Source organism: Thunnus thynnus, chromosome 17 (assembly GCF_963924715.1).
Source record: "Thunnus thynnus chromosome 17, fThuThy2.1, whole genome shotgun sequence".
Lineage (NCBI taxonomy): Eukaryota > Metazoa > Chordata > Actinopteri > Scombriformes > Scombridae > Thunnus > Thunnus thynnus.
The window spans coordinates 23,014,444-23,038,749 of record NC_089533.1 but is presented as its reverse complement, the minus strand read 5'-3'; the positions used below and the strand labels follow the sequence as shown (position 1 = coordinate 23,038,749).

The 24,306-nt window shown below is 38.9% G+C and overlaps 1 protein-coding gene across 1 annotated transcript in view; it reads left to right on the top strand.

Annotated features, from left to right (window-relative positions):
* The window catches only part of usp43b (ubiquitin specific peptidase 43b), a 68,801-nt gene that overhangs the window by 30,511 nt on the left and 13,984 nt on the right, over positions 1–24,306 (top strand). The window contains exons 4-8 of the mRNA XM_067615727.1: positions 1,301–1,393; positions 6,474–6,609; positions 7,314–7,458; positions 14,342–14,504; positions 17,602–17,713. Coding sequence (XP_067471828.1) covers positions 1,301–1,393; positions 6,474–6,609; positions 7,314–7,458; positions 14,342–14,504; positions 17,602–17,713 — 649 coding nt within the window. The remainder of the gene's footprint in view (positions 1–1,300; positions 1,394–6,473; positions 6,610–7,313; positions 7,459–14,341; positions 14,505–17,601; positions 17,714–24,306) is intronic.

Below are 24,306 nucleotides of genomic sequence, written 5' to 3'. Positions count from 1 at the left end.
CAACCACACTCCTTTAATGTTTAGACTGCACACTTGCTAACGGGGGTGTCTTTACTCAGGAGAAAATTTTTTATTCCCTTTCCAATCTTTTTTTTTTTTTCATTTTTTTTGAATTTTATTCCCTTTCTGACTAAATCTTTTATTTTCCAGCTGGTTTAGAAATGAAACTTATGAGCTTCCATGCACAAGGTTGTTTCCCTAAACTCCAAGAAAAATGAAATTAGTTGTTGCTTCTAGATATAAGTGTGTACAACTGAAGATTGATTGAGCCCAGTCGAGCTTTATTACATTTTGAATTTAATACTACATTTGATTTGTGTGTCTGACTGGTTAATGTCAAATCCAGTCATGTACAAAGTAATTTTGGTCGACATCCACTGATGTTTCTCATTCATGCAAATGCCCATTGAGCCTTGAGATCTAGAGTAATAAGCTAAATTTGTGGGCTGACTTTGCTGTCCATAAATCAAAGAGGTTGATAGAAAGCACCTATTAAAGATTCACTTGATCATTGTGCATTTGCAGAAAAGTGTATCCAGGGAAATCCTTCACAGTTTAAAAATTATGATTAAACTATGATTAAAGATTCAGAATAATGGACAAAAGATTTAATTTACTTGCAGGACAGTTTACAAAATCACTTCCAGCAATCCGTCCATTAACCTCAGTGGGCTGTCTGAGTCATTGCTCAGACAGTTAACTTACTGGAATAGGTTTTTTCCTCCTGAGAAGTGGAGAGGGATTTAAGCGTGATCATGAACAAAAGGGACTGAACAGAAAACTTGTTGAATCGAAAATCACTGTTGTACGCATCCAGTCATTTCCTCTTTCAGTGATCCATGTCTCGTGCATTCAGATGCAGAAGAAGAAAGGCCATCACTTATGAAAGCTCCCTACTTTTCTCTGCTTTGGATCCTGTTATGGCATCACATGAGCATTAGTAGCACTGGTGAGAGTGATGCAACAAGATGGAAACCGCTCCTGCCGTTTTCCGTTTATAGCACCAATCACCCCAGGGGGCTTCTTCTACTACTTACCACACCCCCACCCCGACCCCTGATCCCTCTCGTTCTCATCAGTTACATCACTCATCTTTTCCGTTCTCACAATCAGATCAAGGCGTCCTGTATGGAACACTGTGTTCATTTTGACTGTGTTGTTCACTTGTGTAACAAGATTAAGCCATCTCCATTCCTGCCAGACTTAATCAGGAGGACTCTGAAATTATTTGGAAGTCTGTGTCAAGTTAGTACAGCTGGTTTTTCAAGACTAATGTAACTGTGTACTTACTCTCTCGTAGATCTTCGCTGACATGCCCACACTGTCTGAAACAGAGCAACACCTTTGACCCATTCCTCTGCATCTCACTCCCCATTCCTCTTCGCCAGACCAGGTGAGCACTGCTGTTTTTAGCCGGTCAGTCCACCACTTTGGTCCAGACTGAAATATCTCAACAACTACTGGATAGATTGCTGTGCCATTTTGTACAAGCATTGCTAGTCTCCTGATCCCATGACTTTTTACTGCTAATTAGTTTATTTTTCAGGTGCCTTCATTTTATACTAATTACCTGGAAAATTTAAAGTAATTTGCAAGTATTTAATGGTTAATTTTAAAGACATTTTAAGTAGAAATTATAGGAAAAAACAGAAAAAAGTGTTGAGTTGGTTTAATTGTTAAGTACCCATCATTATATTTGGGTTGATAGATAGTTCTTAATTTGCAAAAATGGACTCTTGACAATTCTTTAACAGACATTAGTTTTCAGTGTGAAGGTTTGTTTGTCAAACGACATATTAGCACATGTTTTTTCAATAATTTAGTAAAAGTAGCTGCTGTGTAGCTGTTAATTCTTAGGACATTTCTTTGAAAGGGTTGGAAATGTAGATTGGTAGTATACAGGAATTGTGCTCATTATAGAGAAGAAACAACCTAATATGTTAATATGTAGTTTGACATACAAAACTACACAATGAAAACTGAGAATTTTCTACCAGTTAGAGTCCAATTTATGAAGAATTTCTGCAAATTAACAACTATATATGAACCCAAATATAATGAACTGGCACTTACCAACTAAGCCAACTTAACACTTTTTTCGTGTTTTTTTTATCATTTGTACTAAATTTCACCACACTCTGTAAAATTTCCTAAAAATGAACTACCTGCAAATTACTCAGATAATTTCCAGGAAATTAGTATAAAATGAAAGGACCTGTGAAATAAATTAGCGTTAATAATTAGCATTATCTTAATTAGCAAATGTTAGCATGCTAACATGCTAAACTAAGATGGTAAAATTTATACCTGCTAAAAGATACAGCAGCACAGAGCCACTTCATGGCTATAGACTCTTCTTCTTGTCTTGTTAATACAGACAGTAGTACAGACAGTTCCAAATAAATGATTGCATCCATTTTAGACTTTAGTTTGAGTTTCCAAGGCAATATTAATATACAATATCAGTGCTTTCTTTCATGCTTGATTGTTATGTTGTTGATTGTGATGTTCATGCTGTTAAACTTAAGCTTCAGGCATTAAAAAGAGGGTTGCAGTAAAAGAACAGCTGGACAACACCCACGTTTGTTCATGCACCACATACAGTAGGAACACAAGTTATTGTGGAGCTGGCAGGCTTTTATCAAAGAGGAAAAGCTGGTGGAAACCCCTCTAAGCTATTAAAAACAATGTCTTATTCAACTTTACATCACAACACCCACTCAGCCTCCATGTCAGGTCAACGAAGGTCAACCTGTTCAGGAAATCCTGACATTTTCAAGAGGGGAGACCCCATTCATTCTCTGTTTTTCAGCCAGTGCCTCTCTCACTTTATCTACGTGGTAGTCTCTTTCTCAAACAAACACACACCACCTATTGGTTTTTGTTTTAAATTCTAAACACTGGCTTTCACTTAAATACTCACAACATGCTTACAATACTTGTTTTTGGTCTTTATAATACTTGTTTCTGCTTGTTATTGTGATCCTATTCACAACTGAGAAACTAAATCTGATATTTGGTCTGCTGTAACGTGCCTCTTCTCCCATCCTGTCCAGGGGAGACGGGCTGTTAGAAGCTGACCTACACGCTTGGAAGGGGAGGGTGATGGGAGAGGTTATCAGTTGGTTGCAATCTGCAACTTTACCGCTAGATGCCACTAAATCCTACACACTGCTCCTTTAATTGTTTGACATCTCCATCGGTTTTCAGCTTTTTCAACTTCTTTTATGTAGTATGGTGCAAACTGAGTTTGACTTCTCAGGGTGGATATAAATAGAGTTGACTGACTCTAAACCAAAAAAACTTGTCCCTAACCCAAATATTAAAGGGGACCTATTATGCTTTTCCTTATTTTCAGTTATACATATATATATATATATATATAGTTACAATGTCAGATGTTCATGTCAAAAGTGGCTGACATGTCAAATAATGAGGTAAATGTATGTAGAAGTAATTCCTGTGAGCAAAAAGTACCAGCTTCAGAATGCTGTGAACACTCAGTTTCCAACAGTTTTTTCTACTCTCAGCCCAAGCCGATATTGGCTCGTGATGGATTTCTTTATATGGTCATCTGCTCCACGCACAGCGCGTGAGTTCACTGCTCCACTCCACTAACATTATGGTGTTTTTCCATGTTTTGGGAGTAATAACACCAAGCCATGACTCCATTACACAGCAGGGCAAAGTAAAATAAGTAATTTACCTGTTGGAGCTGTGCTGGTTGTCTGCAGCTCTTCATCAAACATCATCATCACTGTGGCTGTTCTGCTTGTTCTATACCTCCCTGCGTTATTTCTAACTGATCCACTGAACAGGATTCTAAATATGTCCATATCTTGTTGTGTCACAATAAAAGTGTCCCATTATTTAGTCATTTAAAAGCTTTTAATTTGAAGCGGTGAAGCAGGAAATGTTGGTTTGCATCAGCAGTAACTTAACATGACTCTCATACAGCTGCCCCCCAGCAGCTTCCGGAAAGCTGGCCAATCAGAACAGAGTGGGCTCATCAGAAGGGGGGCCTTAAAGAGACATGAGCTAAGCTTACCTGTTAAGAGACAGAGGCTGAACTGAGGGGCTGCATTAAGGGTCAGTATAAGACAAATAAGAAGTATTTTGTACTGTGAATCATACAGCGCTACTTTAGTGGAGTCCAAAAGTATACATTTAGAGCTGGAAATGAGCATAATCAGTCCAGTTTAACCATCTATCAGTCCGTTTTTAAATCAATTCTCCTGTTTAGGTTCACTGTGAATGCAGCAGCTTTTCCCAATTTTCATTGGGCAAGAGGAGGAGTACACCCTGCAGAGGTCAACCTAACCTTAAAGAAAATTTTACATTTTGGGTAATACACCTCTTTGCTTTTGGGCAGAGCATTGGATGAGAAGACTCATACACCTGAGAGTGGTATTAATCTTCTCATCTCACTCTTGGCAAGAAAGTGAATAAGTGTAAATCCCAAAATGTCTGTTGACTACTTCTTACTTATTTCTTACTATTTCTTTCTTATTTCATCTATAATATAAATCTAAATATTAACATTTGATTGGCAGAGCTTTTAATCTAAAATGTACCTTTTACACAGCACAGCCCCCGTACAGTATGTAAGGCTCATCTCTTTATCATGATTGACACACAGAGGTGTGTTGATCACTCTTTGCCAGGTTTCATTCTCGCCACTTATTTCCTTCCTTTCAGCTTTTAGTCTTTGAAATAGTTCACACAAGTTCAGCCAACATCCCTTCTAATTTGGGAAATTGTTTTTAAAAGCTTCGTTCTGACAGTGTGCCAAGTTGAGATTATTTAGTCACCGTCCTTTCTTTTTACTGTGTGGCAGATAAGGTGAGAGAAAACACTTCTGAAAACACTTCTGAAGGGATACACAGAGGAGAAAACAGATGGATTGTCTTTAAAGCATTTTTAAATATATTTTTCTGTGTGAAGAGATCAGCTCACTCACAGCTAGATCATGTCTGTAAGCCATAAACACATACTGTTTGTTACCAAACCAACATTTGCTATGCCCAGCAATCCAAACACTGGGCTCTGTCTCTTGGCAATCATGTGCTCTTTACATGTTGGATGATTTTATTTACACTACATGGCTGCAAAGCTTGCTCTGGGAATGTGACAGAGACCTTTTGTACATGAATATTCTATCTCAGTGGCTGAAAACTGAAATCATCGTCTCAAATTAATGCTGAAATTAAAGCTTTGGGTGCAATTCCCTCCCCACTACAGAGCGGTTACCATGATTTGTTTTGTCCTTATTAGTGTGAAAAATGTAATTAGCATAAATTGGAGCTCCTCCTTGAACCGTGGCTTGATTAGTGCTGCCAATTTACTGTATACTTCTTCTACTGTGCTCTTTTGAAGTTTCCTGTTTCCCACCCAAATCAGTGGAACAAGAGTAAATCTTTCGGTTCAGTAGGTTTTGTTGTTTGTTTTGTTTTGTTTCAGATATACAGACTTAACAATACTTCTTGTGCCTAACAAGAACCAATGGAATTATGCAGATAACTCCTATTCTTAAATTTTTAAAATGGTTTCCAGTTAGTTATAGAACAAACTTCAAAGTACTGCAGATGTTTTGTATCCAAACTCCTTGGCTGTAGAGTAGAGGTTATCCTTGTGCAGTCATCTCTCATCCCCTGCTATCACTCTGCATCTTCATCACTCAGAGCCTCCACTGTGCGATGATCAAGAACACGCCAGACTTTTTCATTCTCGAACATCTTTCTAGGATAAATGTTTCTGTATGAGCTGTGATTTTGTTTTTATTTTGATCCCTTATCTAAAGAAATATTCTGCTTCTTTATTTTTCTGTTGTACCTATTGTTTTTCATTCCTTTCAGTTAAAATATTGATATTAGTATACATTTGAGTTTTCATATTTTTAAATGTTAGCTATACTATGACATGTTCTTGCACTTTGTTTTGCTGCTGTTACACGTCAATTTCCCTGAAAGGGATCAAAAGAGTTGATCTCATATTAAATGAATTAATTGTACTATATTGAGGTGCAAATAAATAACAAAAAAACATTTGTCATCACCCCTCCATTCCTCCATACAGCCTCTCTTGGCCATGTCTTTCTATGCCACTAGCTACAGTCTCTAGGCCACAGACTCCCACAGGTACCAGGCTGGGCTCTTCTGTATCTCCTCAGTGTACTGGTATTCAAAGAAGCCATTATGTCCCAGCACCCTGCTCATGTCAGCACAGCCTCTGGAGAGGTCAGAGCCAAACGCTCCTCGTTTTTAAAAATGCAGTAGAGATTCCATTATTTTGCACACATAAAACTAAGTCCTAATGATCTATTATTAATGTTAAAATGTATTGATTTATTCATGAAAGTCTTCTTTTGTCCCTTCCTGGCCATAGAGGAGGCTGCAGTAGAAATGGCACAGAAGGCAAAATAGAGGCTGGGCTGTTTCCCACCGTCCCTGATTGTGTGTCTTTATCTCTGGCAGGCCGCTGTGTGTGACTCTGGTGTTCAGCACCAAAGGACAGAGGTTTCTGCGAGTCGGGCTGGCTGTGCCTCTGTTTGGCTCCATGGCCTGTCTGAGGAGGATGGTGGCTGACGAGGGGAAAATTTCCCCAGACCAGGTAACAAAAGCAGTGATAAACACAGTTGTGCTTCCACTCCCTTGTGTTATTCTTCTTATATGTTCCTATTTTAAACCATAAACTACTGTGACAGAGCAGCACACCTCACCTTGGCTGGCACATGAGTGTGATTATAATGCAGATCTTATTCCACCGCAGCTCAACAGGGAAACACTGTCCAAGGAAATACAAAGAGGGAATGTGATGCTAAAAAGACTGCAAATATGTGGCAGATATCCACTTGATAAGACTAACTCAGACTGCTGAAGCCTCATATAAGCTTTAGATCACCTTTTTGCACAAAATAACTGTGTGGACACACTGGATTTTGGCCCCCATCACTTACATTAAAAGCACATTTGAAGCAGATCTTTTAATAACCAGTATGAACAGGAGGAATGATTACAGCAAGGAAAACCTCTTTCACTGTTCATATGGACACCTGACTGTTGTTTTAAGACAGCCTTGGAAAATTTTGAACCTATCCTTTAAGTAGGATGGATTTTTGAGTGTAATGGGAATGGGAATTAAGGGGAATAATAGTGCAAAGGTTGGTGTACTATCAAGTGGGTTCAAAGTTCACTTGTGCTGTATTATGACATATTCTGTATAACGGCACTGCAATAAGGAAACTTAACGTGTATCTGTGTGTGTGTGTGTGTGTGTGTGTGTGTGTGTGTGTGTATATCTCTGTTCGTCTCCAGGTGATCCTCACAGAGGTTTACTCCACAGGGTTCCAGCGCTCCTTCTTTGATGAAGAGGATCTAACCAGCATAGCTGAGAATGATGTCATCTACGCCTTCCAGGCTCCGCCCCTCTACATCAGAGGGGGCTCTGCACGGATCTCAGGTATAACATGTTATTTTTAGTCACAACATAACACACATCGACTAGTCTGTGGTACCACACTGATAGTTTTCCCGACTTTAATGTAGGTGTACACACTGATCTGTAAGCAAACAAAGTAATTTTATTTTATTAATTTACTTTGCTTAATGAAACCCACAGGGAATGCACCTTACTGCAGGGGGCCCTAGGGGAACACATTAAGAAGTATATAACTTCACATCGAGCTCTGTGAATTACGTACCCCCTGCACAGATTTCTCTTGTGCTATCAGATTTATGTCTTCAAAAAAACTGTGCTCAGAAGTATTTCAGTGTGTAGTATCCCCTTGTCTCTTGTTTTATGCTGTAAACAAATAGGTGCAGCTCTGTTGTGCTCTCTCACAGGGCTGTAAATGTAGGGTGGTCACAGTACTGCTGTTCTACCTTAAGAATGTGACTTTTAGTGTCTTAATTTATGTTGGTGAATAACTGCACAGAGCAGTGATGCCTTAAAAAAGCCCCCCCGAGAGTCTGGCAGGTCTGAAGCTGGCACAGAGTAAATCTGCTGGGTTCTTACTGGCTCGGCCTGCTGAGGTTGATGGAGACTCTATATTACCACTCAACACATCCACTCTCACAATTTGCTCTGTGAGAATGGATGTAAGACTACCATCATCATTTAAGGGACATTAACATATACTAATATCAACAAGATATCACTCATACACTGTAACTAATGTTTTATATTAATATGCACTTGATAGAGTGAAATATATGCACAGCTCATCTGCTAAAACATTTAGTACCTTTCCTCCCACCTCCATTACTTTTTTGTCTTTATGTAACTTTTTTAAGGCAAAAACTGAGCAAACCAAGTATGACAGGACACTAAAAAGGAAACATAAGCTTGTTTTTTTTTGTTACATAATTGAAAATAAAAATTTACTTACCCAATAGATAAATATCCCACCAGTATTTCTTAAATTAAATTATATATTAGGTTACTTTATTTATTTTTATTTTACTCAGATAAAGCAAGTACAAACCACACCTCATGAATATTTTCTGCCTTACTCTGTGTGATTAATCAAAGTTGTAAAATCAAAATAGCATAAAGAGTGCCATTAAAAATATTGTATTCACATATAAAATGCATGTTTATTGCATTTTTTTCTGTGAAGTCACAACAATGATCTGTAATACTTTTAGACTGTCTGGCGCCATTAAGTTGTGATCTTTATGCCCTTCCTGCAATTAAACCTAAAAGGTCTGATCCCTGAGAGACCTTTCATCAATTATCCATAAATGCTTAAATGAAAACAAAAAAACTCAGTCTCTCATTTGAGATGGAATAACAAACTCTCACCAGGAGTCTCATTAAAGCTAAGCTTAGTAATCTAAGCATTTTATGTGCAGTGGAAGGAAAGCTTCAGTGCGGATTATCTCTTTAGTCCAAAACCAATACATCTTGTGGGCAATTGAAGCGAAAAATCTGAGGGTAACCCTGTTTTATTATGCTTCATAATGCACATTTGTGGCCAGTTCCTTTAATACTCGTAATACGCATGATTGATTGAATTTACTGCCGTCCTCTCAGTGAATTTCAAGGTAATAGTTACTCACGGCCCTAACTTAGATTTAAAACCTCCTGATGTGAGCGGCTGTCAGAGACAGCATGAGGCGCTCAGTAAAAAGCTGTTCAGTGTCTGCTATGAATAAAAAAATTACATACCCTTGGATCAAGCCAAAGGCAAACCAATAGTGACGTGACCTTCCCACTCCTGACTCCCAACCCTGTAGGGCTTAAAATTAATCTCTTACATCATCTTCTCACCACTGTATATATCACCTCTCCTCTATGCACTAAAGTCATAATTTCATGCCTTTCCTAGCACTGCTGTCTCATAAGATCATGTTGGGTCACAGGAATTATTGACCAGACATTATGGCTCTGACCCCTTTTTGTTATCGGTTACTGGAATTTGTTTTTGTTATCATTTTTATTCGCTAAACCCCATCCCTGTTAGTTACTGTTGCTATGCTTTCTGTTGTTGCACAGCAGATAATGCAGTTTACAATGATAACAGTGGAAGGAATACCACTCAAAATGTTTTATTTTTGAAACAATTGGTCCTTTTAATGCAGGTTTCTCATTTCAAGCCAACAATTGATTTTGCCTGAAATGACAACTGCTGGTGGCAGATTTTATCAGCTCTAGATAGCTTGCTAATTACGCTCACTTTAGCTTCATGAGTTTGTGAAAAATGCAGAATCTTAATCATGTAAAAGGAGTTTTACATATGCACTTGATTTCTCAGGCAAACAGTTAGCATCCTCACCAGTTGATGATCCATGCAAAAGATATGGAAATAAAGACACAGCATTGTTCTTGTATTGCAGTACAGAGCTAGTTAGACCTTGTATTATAAGGTAATTTAGGAAAAATATAGGATCAGACAGTTATTTTATTCTAACATAAACCTGTCTGGCCACTTAGCTTATTTGTTCATATTTTCAAATTGTATGTGTCACTTTTAATATTACAAGAGTAAAGGCTTTTAGGATGAGGACAAACTGATGCATTTGGCAAACTTAAAGCTATCTCAGTTAGTTTGGCTTGGGTTCCTGGATTGTAAACTTCCCCAAATCCAATAAAGAGCAGGACAGAACTGCTATCATTAGCTCAAACTCTGATAGCATCCAGGACCAGCTTCCACACAGTGGGGAAATACTACATGGTAGCCATGAATGGGGCTAATGCTGGTGTGTGTGAAGAGATACAAAGCTTGGCATGCCTAGTTGGGGTACCTAAAGCTATGATTGGACTATTGCTGTTTGGCAGAGTGGTTTAGCAAACAGTCTTCCTAAGTTTCTTCTGTTTTTGCATGCTTCGGTCTCTAGAAAAGAAAATACACAAGTTAAATGCCAAAACTATAATGTCTCTTTGTGCAAGACCAGGTCCAAAACAAGTATATGCAGCTGTTGTCCTTATATATATTATATAAGGACAACAGCAGCATACAAGTGTGTGTATTGACAGACATTTGCCAGATGATGAAGGCATCCAAACTAGTGCTGACAGATTTTGTGGCTTGTAAGACATGTTCTTAACTATCTAGAAAAGGACCTGTAAGTGGTAAGTTCCCTGATGTGGACTGGTACAGCATTCCATTCATGTGCTGCTTTAAAAGGCAGATTGACTGAGAGCACATTGTCTTAGTGGGATAATGCAGTTTCCTCTTGTGACTCCTCTTGTAACCTGATTTGTATTTACTGGTTGCCTAACAAAGCAACAGAGTGGAAGAGAAGCCATGCAATTAACAATTTTATAGATGAGACATGTATTTGCATGTTCGATTAGGTTTTCCCAGCTCAGAGGGTTATGGTTTTTCCAGTATGTTGCTGTGGTGAAAACTATTAGGCTTCTTATCAAAGGTTTTCATGGGTTGTTTATATAATGATTCTAGTGGTCTCAAGGTTGAACTACTTGCCTGTGACCAGCTTGTTAAACAGTAGGTTAGGTGCGATATGATCACAGCATTCCTGTACATTCTAGCAGCCTCATTGCAGCCGCAATTCCTTATGAATCTGAAATTTGCTAGATTGTACTTGACCCTGTTGCAAACCTTCTTAGCCTGAGTTTTGAAGGAGAGATCTGAGTCTATCACGATCCCCAAGATATTTGAATCCTTATTTGAATATTTGAAACTACTAGCCCTTCAGTCATGATGGAACTTCAGAGACATTTTAAACACTCCTTTGACACATTTTTGATAAATGGAGGACAGTGCAGACATGATTAAGTGCTTTACATTAAAAATGAATAATGTATAAAATCCCTAAGCTTTGCTCACAAGTTTCAACTGAGAGAAGTCTTCTCTGTTTGGGATTTGATGGTGCACTGACAGAAATTAATAAGCACAATATCACTGTTGGGAGCAGCAGTGCCAAGACAAGACATGAATATGGGATCACCTGCCAAAGAATATAACAGATAATTGGCTTTCACATTGAAGTATCCATTTCACATTCTTTTATCTCTGGTACAAACAGAAAACTGATACGTCTTCCTCTGCATTTATCAGCCAGTTTTCAGTAAAAAGAGATCATGCTTCATACTGTAGTTTGGGTTTTGCTAATCATTTAATGGACTGCTGAACAATTTTACAAGTGAAGAAACACTTCACTGCCTGTGTTTGTGTGCCTCAGTTACAGTTTAAAGGGGACCTATTATGCTTTTCCTCATTTTCAGTCATATGTATGAGGTTATAACATATCTTGTTATTTTGACCAGGTTTTAGCGCTGGCAACAAAGCTCCGCTAATTTAGTGAGGAACATGTTTCACTCCCTGTAAATTCTTTACAATAAAAGTCTCCCATTATTTAGTCATTTAAAAGCTTTTAATATGAAACAGTAAAGCAGGAAATGTGGGGTTTGCATCAGCAGTAACTTAACACGACTCAAGAGACAGGAGCTACAACAGCCTGTTTCAGACAGAGGGTGAACTGAGGGGCTGCATAAAGAGCCAGTATAAGATAAATAAAGAGTTTGTGAATATGCAAAGCTATTCTAGTGGAGTCCCAGAGTAAAATTATAGAGCTGGAAATGAGCATAATAGGTCCCCTTTAAATCTCAGCTAAGGAAACTCATGAAGACATTCTCATTCATTTTTTAACAAATGATTTTAATCAAATCAAATATCTCATATTAGAATATTATCAATAGAATTTATCTTCATCGGCCTGCCACCTGTTGCCAATTACAGTGTACATGAAGCATTTGTCACAAGCAAAATAAATTCACCCAACCCACAGTTTCATTGCTCTGTGCACAAGAACTAGCACACACCAAATAAGATCTAACCTAATATTGCACAGTTAGTGAGACTAGTGATAGATATTTTGGAGCATAGATTCATAACATATTATACTTTTTATATAAGCAAAGTGCTTATTAAGTCACATAATCTCACTCATCTTTCCATTCAACAAATGAGCATCATGTATGAAATTCTCAGTCAATTAATTGTTTTTTTTAAGATGTAGATGTGTGCAGCTAACAGCCTTTTTTTCAAAAACCTTGAATATGCCTGAGCAGACAACTAACGGGATTGGGGGGTTGTAGCTGTGGGTTCAGGAGATTGCTGTAGGGGCAGAGGTGTTTAATTATGGGCTTTCACATAGTCTGGCTATGTTTTGCCTGGCTCATCCTGTGTGGCTGTTCAACAATGAAAGAAGCCTGAGAGTGCCGAGGAATGATGAATCCACAAGCCTCCTGTGGTTTCTTGGAATTAGTTAGAGGCTTTTTGATCATAAGAGATTAGGATCAACAGGTATGTGAGCTAAACAAAGTTAACTTCTGGTGTGGTGTGTGTTTGTGTTTAAATATGAGTGTGGATTTTATGTGTTGTACTTTAAGTGCTTTTTTCAGTATAGCTATGGGAATTGTTCCATGGTGTTAAAACACATACGCGCAACTGAAGACGCACAAGCACACACGCCTCATACCTCCAACATTATTCACCCTGTAAATAAGGTTTCAAAAAACAGGAGAGCAGTGAAAGGAGCCTTGAAAAAATGTCCAGAAATGGTGCAGTTTTTGACAGTGTGCCATAAAAAAAATTGATTTATTGAGCGATGAGAGGTAGGTCTCCCCCCAAGCATCCTTGTATAAATCTCAGCGGGACAGGCCAGGAGGTGACCTCGGCATTTTACTGCTGTTTCATGAACATGTTTCACTAGGTATTTAAAAGGAGATTTTTCCTTGTAGATCATTCCCAGAGCTGTCAGAGGTCACTGCTCATGTAAATTGCGCCACATGATTTAAGGAAGTTTTATTACTGGCTTGATTAGTCCGACATTAACAAATGAAAAGCTGTGCATACTTATCGTTACTGTCATTCTCAGGGTCAAAACACTGCAATCAGAGGTTTAATGTTAAAGCTTTGATGGTTTATATGTAGAGTTTGATTAGTTTTAAATAGGTCTCGCTCTTCATGCAGTGCAAAGCTTAACATCCTCACACCCCAATTATTTTGTAAGAGGAGGGATGTGCGACCGCAGCAGCTTGCTACTTCGCATGGATCTCAGTTACAGGATGCTCAGCCATGGCATTTTCCATTGGCAGCAGTGATGGATCATGGTTCAGGTGCAAACAATAGCGTGAATGAAACGTTGTGTGGGGACGGCACAGCCAATCAATACCCTCTCGTCTGCGTCTGTGAGTCTAATTTACCATGTGATTTATCACCGTGAACTTCTGAGGCGCTGACCTGCGTGCTTAGCCCAGAGATTGTCAGCCGAGTGACGAGAACGCAGCTCTGCTGACGTCATGATTCACTGGAATCTTATAATCTCAGCTTTTCGCTCAGTCAGTCACACTCCTCTGTGTTGTTAGAGACACAAGGGGAACGGGAGAGAAGTGGGACTGCTTGGCACCCCACCAGGACAGGATGTGGAGCAGAAGATGCATCAGATAATACCTCCTGCTGAGGGTGCAGGCAGCCATTGGTCCATCTGTTCTCCCCTCTGATTCACTGTTCCCCAAATAGAAAGCTGCTGTCTCGCCACTTTATATATCTCAATTCTCCTTCTCACTCCCTGTTAGAGGTGTTAAGTTCAATGATCACATTTTCAGTACATGAGATCAGTCATCTTCCTTTCAAGGAGAAAATGTGAAATATCATGTATTTCATGCAGTCAGCCACAGTATCAATGTGAAAGCATGGTGTTGTGAAGAATGTGATCAGCATCAGCAGGATTTATCAAGAAATTGTGACTGTATCTGTAGAAAATTAAAAAAAAAAAAAAAAACATCCTCTAGCTCATCGTTCTCTTAGAGCCTCTTTCCTCTTTGCCCCACACTCTCTTTCTCACTTTCTCCTGTGTTCTTCCTTCTCTGCCAGGGTACCATCACAGCCTGCCATCCTCTCCATACTCCACTGGTCCTGAGGGTCAAAGGTTACCTGCATCTGGGACGCTGTCGTCAGAGTTCCTCAACCAGGGCGTCCCTGTAAAGATTCTGCTGTTGGTGTGCAATGCTGCAGGAGCAGGCCAACAGACTGTTAGGTAATTACATAAATTGACCACTTGCAAAACCCACCCCCCAACAGTGATTGCCCAATCATGGCTTAGCAACCATAACTAATGTAGCAACCATAACTCATGTTTCTTCACATTCTGAGATGGTGTGCATGGCTCACTAATAAGAATAATACTCAGCAGTTCAAGAGTTTGGAACCAAAAACACAAGAGCAAAATTGTAAAGAATGATTAAACTGTGTTTATTTGCTCTAACGTAGGCTGCAAATATTAGCATGCAGTTCTAACTTGCTTACTATCTATAGTAGTAATGTAGCATTAATTCCAAATCTAAGAGCCATGTCATTAGCTAACTACATTATTTTGTGTGGTTTCTCTTGTAAAAGTGAAGCAACTGTTTGAAAATATTAATATAAAAATATTGTTAAACCCAGGGTGTGATTTGTGAAAAAAATCAGAGGGGTGGGGCGTGTTTTTGATACGTTTTTATTCATGAAAATAAATCAGAGTCACAGTGGACCTATAGATTATGAAACAGCTGTTACAGTAACATTTATTTTAATTAATTAATTTATTTATTTATCCTTTTTTTTTTATTAGCATGATATTTCCACTTTCAGCAATGCGATGTCAAGTGCATGCCTTGTCCTTTCCTCATCTGGACACATAGGAGATATAATTATATACAACAAAACAAAAGGTTAAATGCTAATTTAACATGCCAGAATTAAACCTCCAACGCTTCTTTCAGTACTGTGGATAACGCTACTTGGCCAGACATGCCAATACACATAATGTCATTCTTGCAAGTCACTGTTTAATTCAGCTCTCTGATTTTATTGTTGTTTGCACTAACAACTGTTCTCATGTTGCAGCGCTTTACTAAGATTAGCCTATTTTTATTTTTGATATTTTATATGGTCTACGAGTGAAGCAGCATAAATCACTGTGAGGGGGATATATTTTTGTTCCCACCGGGGATAAAACTCAGCAGAGGCAGGGATATATAGACCAGTGGGGGGGAAATCCCCAGCAAATCACACTCTGATTAAACCACTGTGTTGCTTGTCCAAGTATGTTACACTATAATAAGATTTCAAACCATCTAAGGGTTGTATTAACAACATTAGCCTCGGTCTTTTAGAAAGATATCATATATGTAGCCATCAAGCGCATATGAAGGACACTTTACACAGTTCTCATTTCATAACCTTTCAGCTTGAGACAGAGTTTTCAACCAACCGACAGAGTTTTAGTGTTAGCATTAACTTATATTAGCCTGTTACAGCTGAGCAAATCATTAAAGCGACAGTCATCATTTTAGCTAAAAAAAGTATTGAGCTAAAAATGAGAAAACTGACGCTTTTTTCCGCAGATATGAGTAGTTCAGTGCGCTTTTTACATCTAGCCTCGCTCTGGTGGTGAAGGACGCCAAGGTCATGTTGGCTCCCTGGAACAGAAAGGACTCACATCTATCTCAGTGAGATGAGTTTCAAATCAGAAGACTGAGGAATCTGACATCTGGCACGATATAGAGATCCATCAGACACCAGAGAGATCAATATAGGTGCCAACACGACTGTGAGCAAGTCCAATCCCATCCATGAGGGTCGGTGTCTCAGTTTCTCCTTCAAACGCCTCAGCGTCGTTGATCAAACCACCCACCTATCTCGCTCTCATCAGATGACAGCTGGAGGACTCATCTGTGCCAAGAAAATGACATTGGAGTCACATACTTGCTTCTCGCTCTGGTTCTCTGCAGAATAGTATCATAGGTACATTTCTGAAAATCAGCAAAGTGTGAAAGCTCTTGGTTTTCATTGGCTGGTTGGTTTAAACTCCGAAACCAACAGAACACAGAAGATGAGAATGAATAAAGTTTCACATTTTATGTAAATGTTCATTGTTTTTGCATCACTTCTCTTGTAAGTGAAGAATTTCATGACATTTCACTTCTGATACATCTCAGTGCTGATTCTCACGTCTCTGGTGGCAGATATAAAATTAATATTAATTATTTCGTATTACATAAGCATATAATAGATGATCATTGCATGATTCCATTAAAAAAGTCTCTTTTTTACAGGGATGATTAATTGCATGATGTCATTCTGTAAAAAGAGTATAAATTAAGACTTCTCTAATATTGTGACAATCTTTAACAGGAATGGCTCACACTAGGTTTCATTTATAAGATATTCACTGCATTCTGTGTGAACGTTTAGGCTGGTAGAGTTAAAACATTCTCTATGGGAATGAGGAGAGAGTTGTTAACACAAGCTTAAAGACCTTTGAATTATACTAAATCCAATCCAAACCAAGCTAGTTAACCTACCGCAAAAGAAGGGATTTCTTTTGTCTCTGAGCAGCATCCAGTGGAAATGGTTGTAATTTTGAGTCATTTTCTTTCCCATTTTGTTGTGTATATTGTCTCTTTGTGTGTTGTGGCTGCTGCAGCTGTTGCTCCTCAGCTACCACAGAATTTTAATGTTTGCCATCCTGAAGAGTAATCCAACCTAATTTATTTTGGTATTGACGTATGATCTTATGGGAACTTTTAAGACAGAGGATCAGTTTGATTTATACTCTGTTTCAAAGTCTGCAGGAATCTAAAACAAAGTAGTGCCTTTACAAATGCAGCAAAGCTTACTTTACGTTTATAACCCTCTACTCATAATGCCACTGATAAATCTATAGTTTATAGTACCCCATTGTCATTCCCTGTGTATTTTTGTGTGCATCTCTGTGCCTGTGTGTGTCTTTGTATGTCTCTTTATGCACATGCATGCTCACATGGTCTCGTACTAATAAATCTTGAGCATACAATGGAGGGCTGCCCTCAATTAAATGTCCATTATAATAAACGTGTCATGTGATCTATCTTTTCAGAGGGATGGTTGTCCCTCTCCTCATCAGCTATTTCCACTTCTTATTATCTCCTTCTGTCCTTCTATAGATATGCAGTAATGAGAATTCTGCTCTAATGCTGATAATGATAATAAATAATTATTTACTTTACAATAGGATAAGGGGACGTGTGAGTCGGTCAGGGCTTAAGTGAACTAGCTGCATGTGTTGTGAGCTGCCATTTGAAACTTGTTTTGGTCCTCTGTTCCTGTTCAAGGTTTGGACCACCATTCCTAATGAGGGAGGATCGGTCTATTTCCTGGGACCAGCTGCAGCAGAGTATCCTCAGCAAACTGTATTACCTGATGATCAATGGAGCACAGGCACAGGTACTGGACAGCTACTAATTATTTAATGTGATAATTAATCCATGTGAGCAAATTCAGTTTTTTCTTGCCCCTCTTCAGGGGAATATCAAAACACCACACCAGAAGCGGGGGATTTATTGATTCCCATACAGACTCTTTAGCACAGCAGATGCTGATCTGTTCACATGCAGTCAAGAGAATAATATAAAAATAATATTATACACAACTCTCTGCCAGTTAAAGGGGACATATCATGTACATTTCCAGGTCTATATTTATGTTCTGGGGTCCTAATGGAATATCTTTGCATGATTTCAAATTCAAAAAAACTCCTTATTTATCTTATTTTAGCCCTTTATGCAGCCTCTGTCTCAAACAGGTTGCTTTAGCTCTTGTGTCTTAAAGGCCCATCCTGATGAGCCCACTGTGCTCTGATTGGCCAGCTCTTGGAAGCTGGCCCCCAGTAGACTTCCAGCGGTTCTGGAGGCTACGTAAACAAACTATAGTAGTAAGATTCCACTTCTTTTTCTCATTCTTTATTCAAAATGGAAATTACTCAAATACATCCGTACATGTTTGAGCCCGAATCTAATCCAAAATATGCAAGCAGACAACGCACACATGTAACAACCTTAGCAACAACCTTAGCAACAAAGACTATGGAATGGATGGCCATTTGTGTGCATGGTCGAACAATCTGATGTCATCACAAGAAGAAAGTAGAAGTAACTTTGCAAACGGAGCGTTCTGAGCAGGCTGACGCCATAACTCTTGACTTGCAGGTCACACTCCTGCATATGTTAACCTCATGTTTTGGAACTTTTACCAACGTAATAAGAATATATAAATGACAGGAAATCACAAAAAGCGTGTTATGTCCCCTTTAAAGCAGTAGGATACAGAAATATATAATTATGTACTGTAGAAGTATGATAGTTTTTCCAACCTTCACATTTTGAGTAAATTCTGCAATGGCCACAATCAGCCAGAATGGGAGAATTTATTATTTTTGTTAAACAGAATGTGAATACAATGAAAATAAATACAACCACAACCAGAAAGCCCTTGGGCTAAACTTGCAGTGTGCCATATAAAATATGTTCCAGTCTCTAACTTCAATAGAAATTGTTCCATGACACTTATAAAACTTATACTTAATAGCCTTGTACTGTGGGCGGGTGTGTTTGGAGCACCAGCTGGAGGCAGAGACAGGACATGATTTCCTCCTGCCGTGCCGGCTGGCGCACCTGTTCCATGGCAGGTTTATCAGCTCGGGGCAGAGCAAAGCATGCCCGCACAATGACGCAGTGTGGTACAGGTGGGAGAGCACTAAGTACCAGCTGGAGGCAGGGAGGAATTGGTTTACTCTCACTGGTACACCAAACCAGTCAGGTTAACTGATTTGGGACAGGTTAAAGTGTTCTCAGTCACTGACACACAGAGAGACAGTGAAACAGGGACAGAGAGACACATGTGGCTGCTCTCCCTCATCATTTGTTTCTTGTTTCATGTGTTAATAAATGGATTGTGGACAAAGCAGTTATTCTTTTGTTCAAAACCACTTCAGTGGCTCTGCGGCATGGTCATGTTTGACCAGTAGTATTATTGGCCCATCACATTTTCTGTTGCTGCTCCAGTCTCCAGCTACAACAACACTCTGTCCTTTACAGTGCCAATATTAAAAGTAAATATTGGGCTTTCTCAGGAAGTCAAAGGCTGTTAAACAAAGTCTTAGCATGTTAAGTTCTTTCTTGAAAGTACACAGGATCAAAAAAGTAATCAAAACGTCAAATGAAAGGACTTTAAAGTAGGTAAATAACATTACAATTACAAAATCAGTTAATGATTGAAATGCTTTTAAAGGGACACAAGAAGTTTCAACAAGTTGGAGCTCAAATTACAGTCAAAGATATTCTGATGGCAAAGGTTTGCGGCTACTTTTTAGGTACAATCAGTGATCCAAATGCAAACAAACGGTTCAACCCAAAATTCAAACCAAAGGATTAATAGAAAGCATTACAAGAGTTAAAACGAGCATGGTTTCTGTTGCTAGAGAGAGCTACAGATACAATAACTAAGTCATTAATAAACATTGAAGGAAAAAAAAATAAGGCTTGATTAGGTCTATCTGAATGCAGTGTTGAGTGTATGGTTTACTGATAGCTAATCTTACTTAGTAAAAAACAAAATGGTTATACTTTTTATTTACAGTAATCACCGCACTGAGTCTAAAAAGACTGAATTGACAAATTCTCTCACCTGAACTGCAGTGAAGAAATACAGAGGCCAACTCTACATTGAACCAATAAGGAATGTCAGGAATGAAAGAATTTAATTATTAAAATAATACAAATACAAATGCAGTTATGACACTGTGATACAGGAAAGCCTAAGTTAAGCCCAAAGTTAGCTAGCTGACCAGCTTATCTTCTTTTGTGATACAAGCATAAAGGCTACTGAATATTTTCATTTTTGATCATTTGAGAGACACACAAAATGCTGATTTTCCATCATTTGTCAGATTATTCCAATTTATATGTGAATAAACCTTTAATTTTTATGGTAAAAAACAGGCATGGTTGGTTTGTTTATCTTGCCACTGTTTGTGAGACTAAAACATCAGATATAATGATAAACAAACAGCACATTCTCATTTCAATTTAATTCAAAACACTTGATTTTTCCCTGAGGAGCAATTTGCAGAGGGATATTGAGTAGTGCAATTAACAAGTAACACAATACAGGAAAAAAATATGTTACTGGTATAATATTAATAATAGTGCAATAAAAGTATAATGCCGTATACACAGTATCCATATTGATGGGTAGTTCTATAATATATAGGTGCATGGTAATTTGATGAACATAGATAACGCACAATGGCAGTCCACTGCCTGCTATTCTAATTACTGCGTGCTTAGGGCTGCAGTACTTGTTACCTTTAGGTATCGACCGAAATAACCCAGTACCAAGTAGTAACTAAACTTCTCCAGTCAAATGATACTTGCCTTCAATCTTTTTTGTACCCAGATCTAGAAAAAAATTACTGTTTGTAGGGTTTTCCCCGTAGCCAATCACTGCAAGCATTGTTCGATTTTTCAAAGTGTGATTGATTGATTGACAGCTACAACCCATGCAGTCTGTGGTGGTGTATTTGACAGAGTTGGCAGTTCAGCATGCCAAGATGCCACCAAAACGTACGAAAGTATTGCTATACTACACACCTGTCAAATGAAGTAGGGAAAAAAAAGGCATCAAATGAAGTATTCTACTGGTATCACTTACAGGGTACTGGTATTGGTACTGGTATTGGTACTGGTATTGGTACTGGTATTGTAATTTTTTAAACGATAGCCAGCCCTATGCATGCTGGAGGAATCATGTCCTATGTGGTAAAGAAAAGAAAGAATAACAACAGTCAGATATGCCACTGTGCAGGAGTATTTCTGCAACTTGTGCCTCTTTGTTTTACCTATGTATACCTATACCTTTTATCTTGCCTAGACGCACCCCTGCTGTGTGTCAATGTCAAATCTATTATTTACTTCACTGAAGCCACAGGTTCCATTTTCTTGCTTGTTTCTGCTTGCTCACTTGCTTGTACTGTTGTACTTGCCTGTGTTTCAGCATATGATTGTGTCTAGAAGCAGGCTGTTAATCAGGCAGACAAACGGATTTCCAATCAGTGTCTGTGTGTGTGTGTGGGGGGGGCATGGCTTGTACAGGAAAATTGTCGACCAGTTTGCTGCACATAACTCAGCGCTCTTTGAGAGGTGCCAGGAGAGAGAAGAGAAGAGTCAGGTGCAACGTTTTCAGTGACTGTTGGAGATCTGTAGTCTCCATTCTGCCCCACGCCGTCAGACATTTAATTAAAACCAGGCTCGTACAGTATAATCAGTTTGCTGGAGCCTACCTCTGCCAAGAAAGAAGCAATGCTCAGAGCAGATGTTTGCTCTAAATCTTTCATCTAAACAGAATCTGTAGTTTCTTGCATCAATGAATTACACTCACAAGTGGATTTTTCCGCCTCTGTCTAATTTTAGCTTCAGCAAAGATGCAATTCAAAAACAAAAAAACACAGCCTTTCTGACAGCCATTTTCCCTGCTAATGACTGTGTAGCAGTGAATGGCTTGATGCTCGCTAATGCAAATCTAGCAATAGAGTACACTACAGCACACTGATGAACACTCAGACAAGCATTCTCGCACATGCACACCTTCTCCAGTGAGGCTTCATTGGTGCAAACTCAGAAGAGTACTACATTTTTGTTGAGGGGACAACTAAAGCATTTGACATACAGCGTAATTAGAGGCACTGACTGACACACATAATGCTCAAACTCACAACATAATGAAACTCTGTGCTCTTTGCCTGGGTTGTAATTGGAGATCTTTTGCCTTGTCAGGCACAAACAATGCGGCAAACATTCCTCACCTCACACCGTCCTCACTGAACACATAGTGATTAAACTTGGTGCATTTGAATGCTGATTGGTCCAAAGCAAGACCAAGGATTTTCTCACGGGCAACATCATAAACTTTTCAGTCTCCACCAGCGTCCGTAGAAGCCTCATGCTCACACACTGCTTCGATTGGACTCTGAAATGAATTTTCACAGGTTTTCTCCTCCTCTTCTCGGCAGTCACGCTGACAGGGGGGTGACGCTGCTCAGAGCCTGACCAGATCTCTTGGATGCCTCGTTTGTTCATATTTTCCTCTCACATTTACCGTCTTTCACATACACCCAATAATGTGTTTACATGCCCCTGTTTCTGGTGTTACTCTCACATATTCCTTTTTGTCTGCCTCTACTTGGAGGGAAAAAAAACATGCACATACACAGACACAGACACAGCACAGCGTTTTACTGTACAAGACTTTTGTCTGAAACTTAACAATTGACCACTCATTTAGTCCTGCCACGCTGTTGTTTTGTTACTGTTGTTTTGCCTGTCAATCTTACCATTCTTGCACCGCAGATACTGTAATGCAGTTTACAGTGATTATAGTGGCAGATTTACCACTCTGAATCTTTAGTAATTTTTGAAATAATTGGTCCTAGATTACAAACAGACATAAAGGAAAGCAGGCCTCTCATTTCTAGCCAGCAACCAGCGGTTTAGTCAGCTGACATGTCAACTGTTAGCAGATTGTATCAACTAAACTAAGCCAGCTTCATTAGTTTTTAGAGAATATGTCATCTCTGGCAGACTTTTTAATGTTTCCAACTGACTGAATTTCAGTTTGTACTTTCAAAAATAATTAAAGTGAAAAGGTTTGCACTGTTCTTTTATTATTATCTAGTGTTAGTTAGTCCTAGTATTATAAGAATAATGAAAAAGGAAAAAAATGTAACAATTTTTGTAAAAATCTGTGACATCATCACAATGTAAAGTCTATGGGCCAAGTGGGAGAAACACTACTGCGCATATTCAGTACCCCCAAAAGTAAACTCGGAAGCTAAAAACTTTTTGGGTGTATGCACCAGGTGAGCAATTCTTATTGGACTGAATAGGCACCATTTTCGATCCGGTATCCAGCTCTTGTAATACAGCCATGATAAATTCCCACAAATCCAATTAAGCGCAACAGAGCAGCTAACTCTAAAAACTGATATAGTAATGTTAGGATCCAGGACCAATTTCCATACAGTGGGGAAAAACTACACAGTGAACATGCTAGTCTTGAACGAGACATTTTAACATAACCTGTAACCCCACAAAATAATGTAGTATGAAATGCCCCAGGTCTTGGTTGTAATGCTGGATACTGGCAGTAAGCCAGTTAGCTGGACATGCTAACATTTGCAGCTTACATTAGAGCTGACAAACACACTGTTTAATCATTTTTTTACACTTTTGCTCTTGTATTTTTGGTTTTGGCCCCATACACACCACTTCAACATCCCACATTGACAGGTTGTGCCTTGTCCCTCAGTTGCTGAGGCTATTATTGGACAATCGCTGTCCAGTTTAGCATATGGTCTACCCAACCTGGAAGTATGCAATGCTGAGACCTGGTGAATGATCTTGTTGAATAGCTTTGCAAAGACAAGACCTTTGGAGTGTGTGCACATGTTTGTATCATATTTTAAAAGAATTCTCCCATGGTTTTTGAACCTGTGTTTCGGGGAAAGAACCCTATTCCTGAGAAGATGGAATTAGCAGGACTCTGGGTGGTCTTCACATGTACGCACAAGCCTTTTACTGGAACTCGTAGTGAGCCCAAGCCAGTCTGTAATGAAAAGAAAACTCATTTTGGGTTCGCACTTGTCATCTGGCATTCCGGGTTGTTGTTTTTTCTATGCAGCAGGCTGAAAATGAACACGCAGAAAAGTTGATTAGTTCTCTGGAAAAGCAATACACGGCACCAAAGCACCACAGAGAGATTTGATGCCTGTAGTGTCCACAAACACATACTGTTGACGTGCAGGAGAGAATATAATATACTCTGTTTCACCGCTCTGCATGTCTACTCAAAATTAGGGCAAATGATCCCGTGAAATGACTCACTTCCTATTGTCCTGTCTTCAACCCATACTGTAATTTTGAAAAAAAAAATTAACATCTTATGTTGTAAACTAAAGGTTTAAGTTACATTAAAGCTATAGTTGC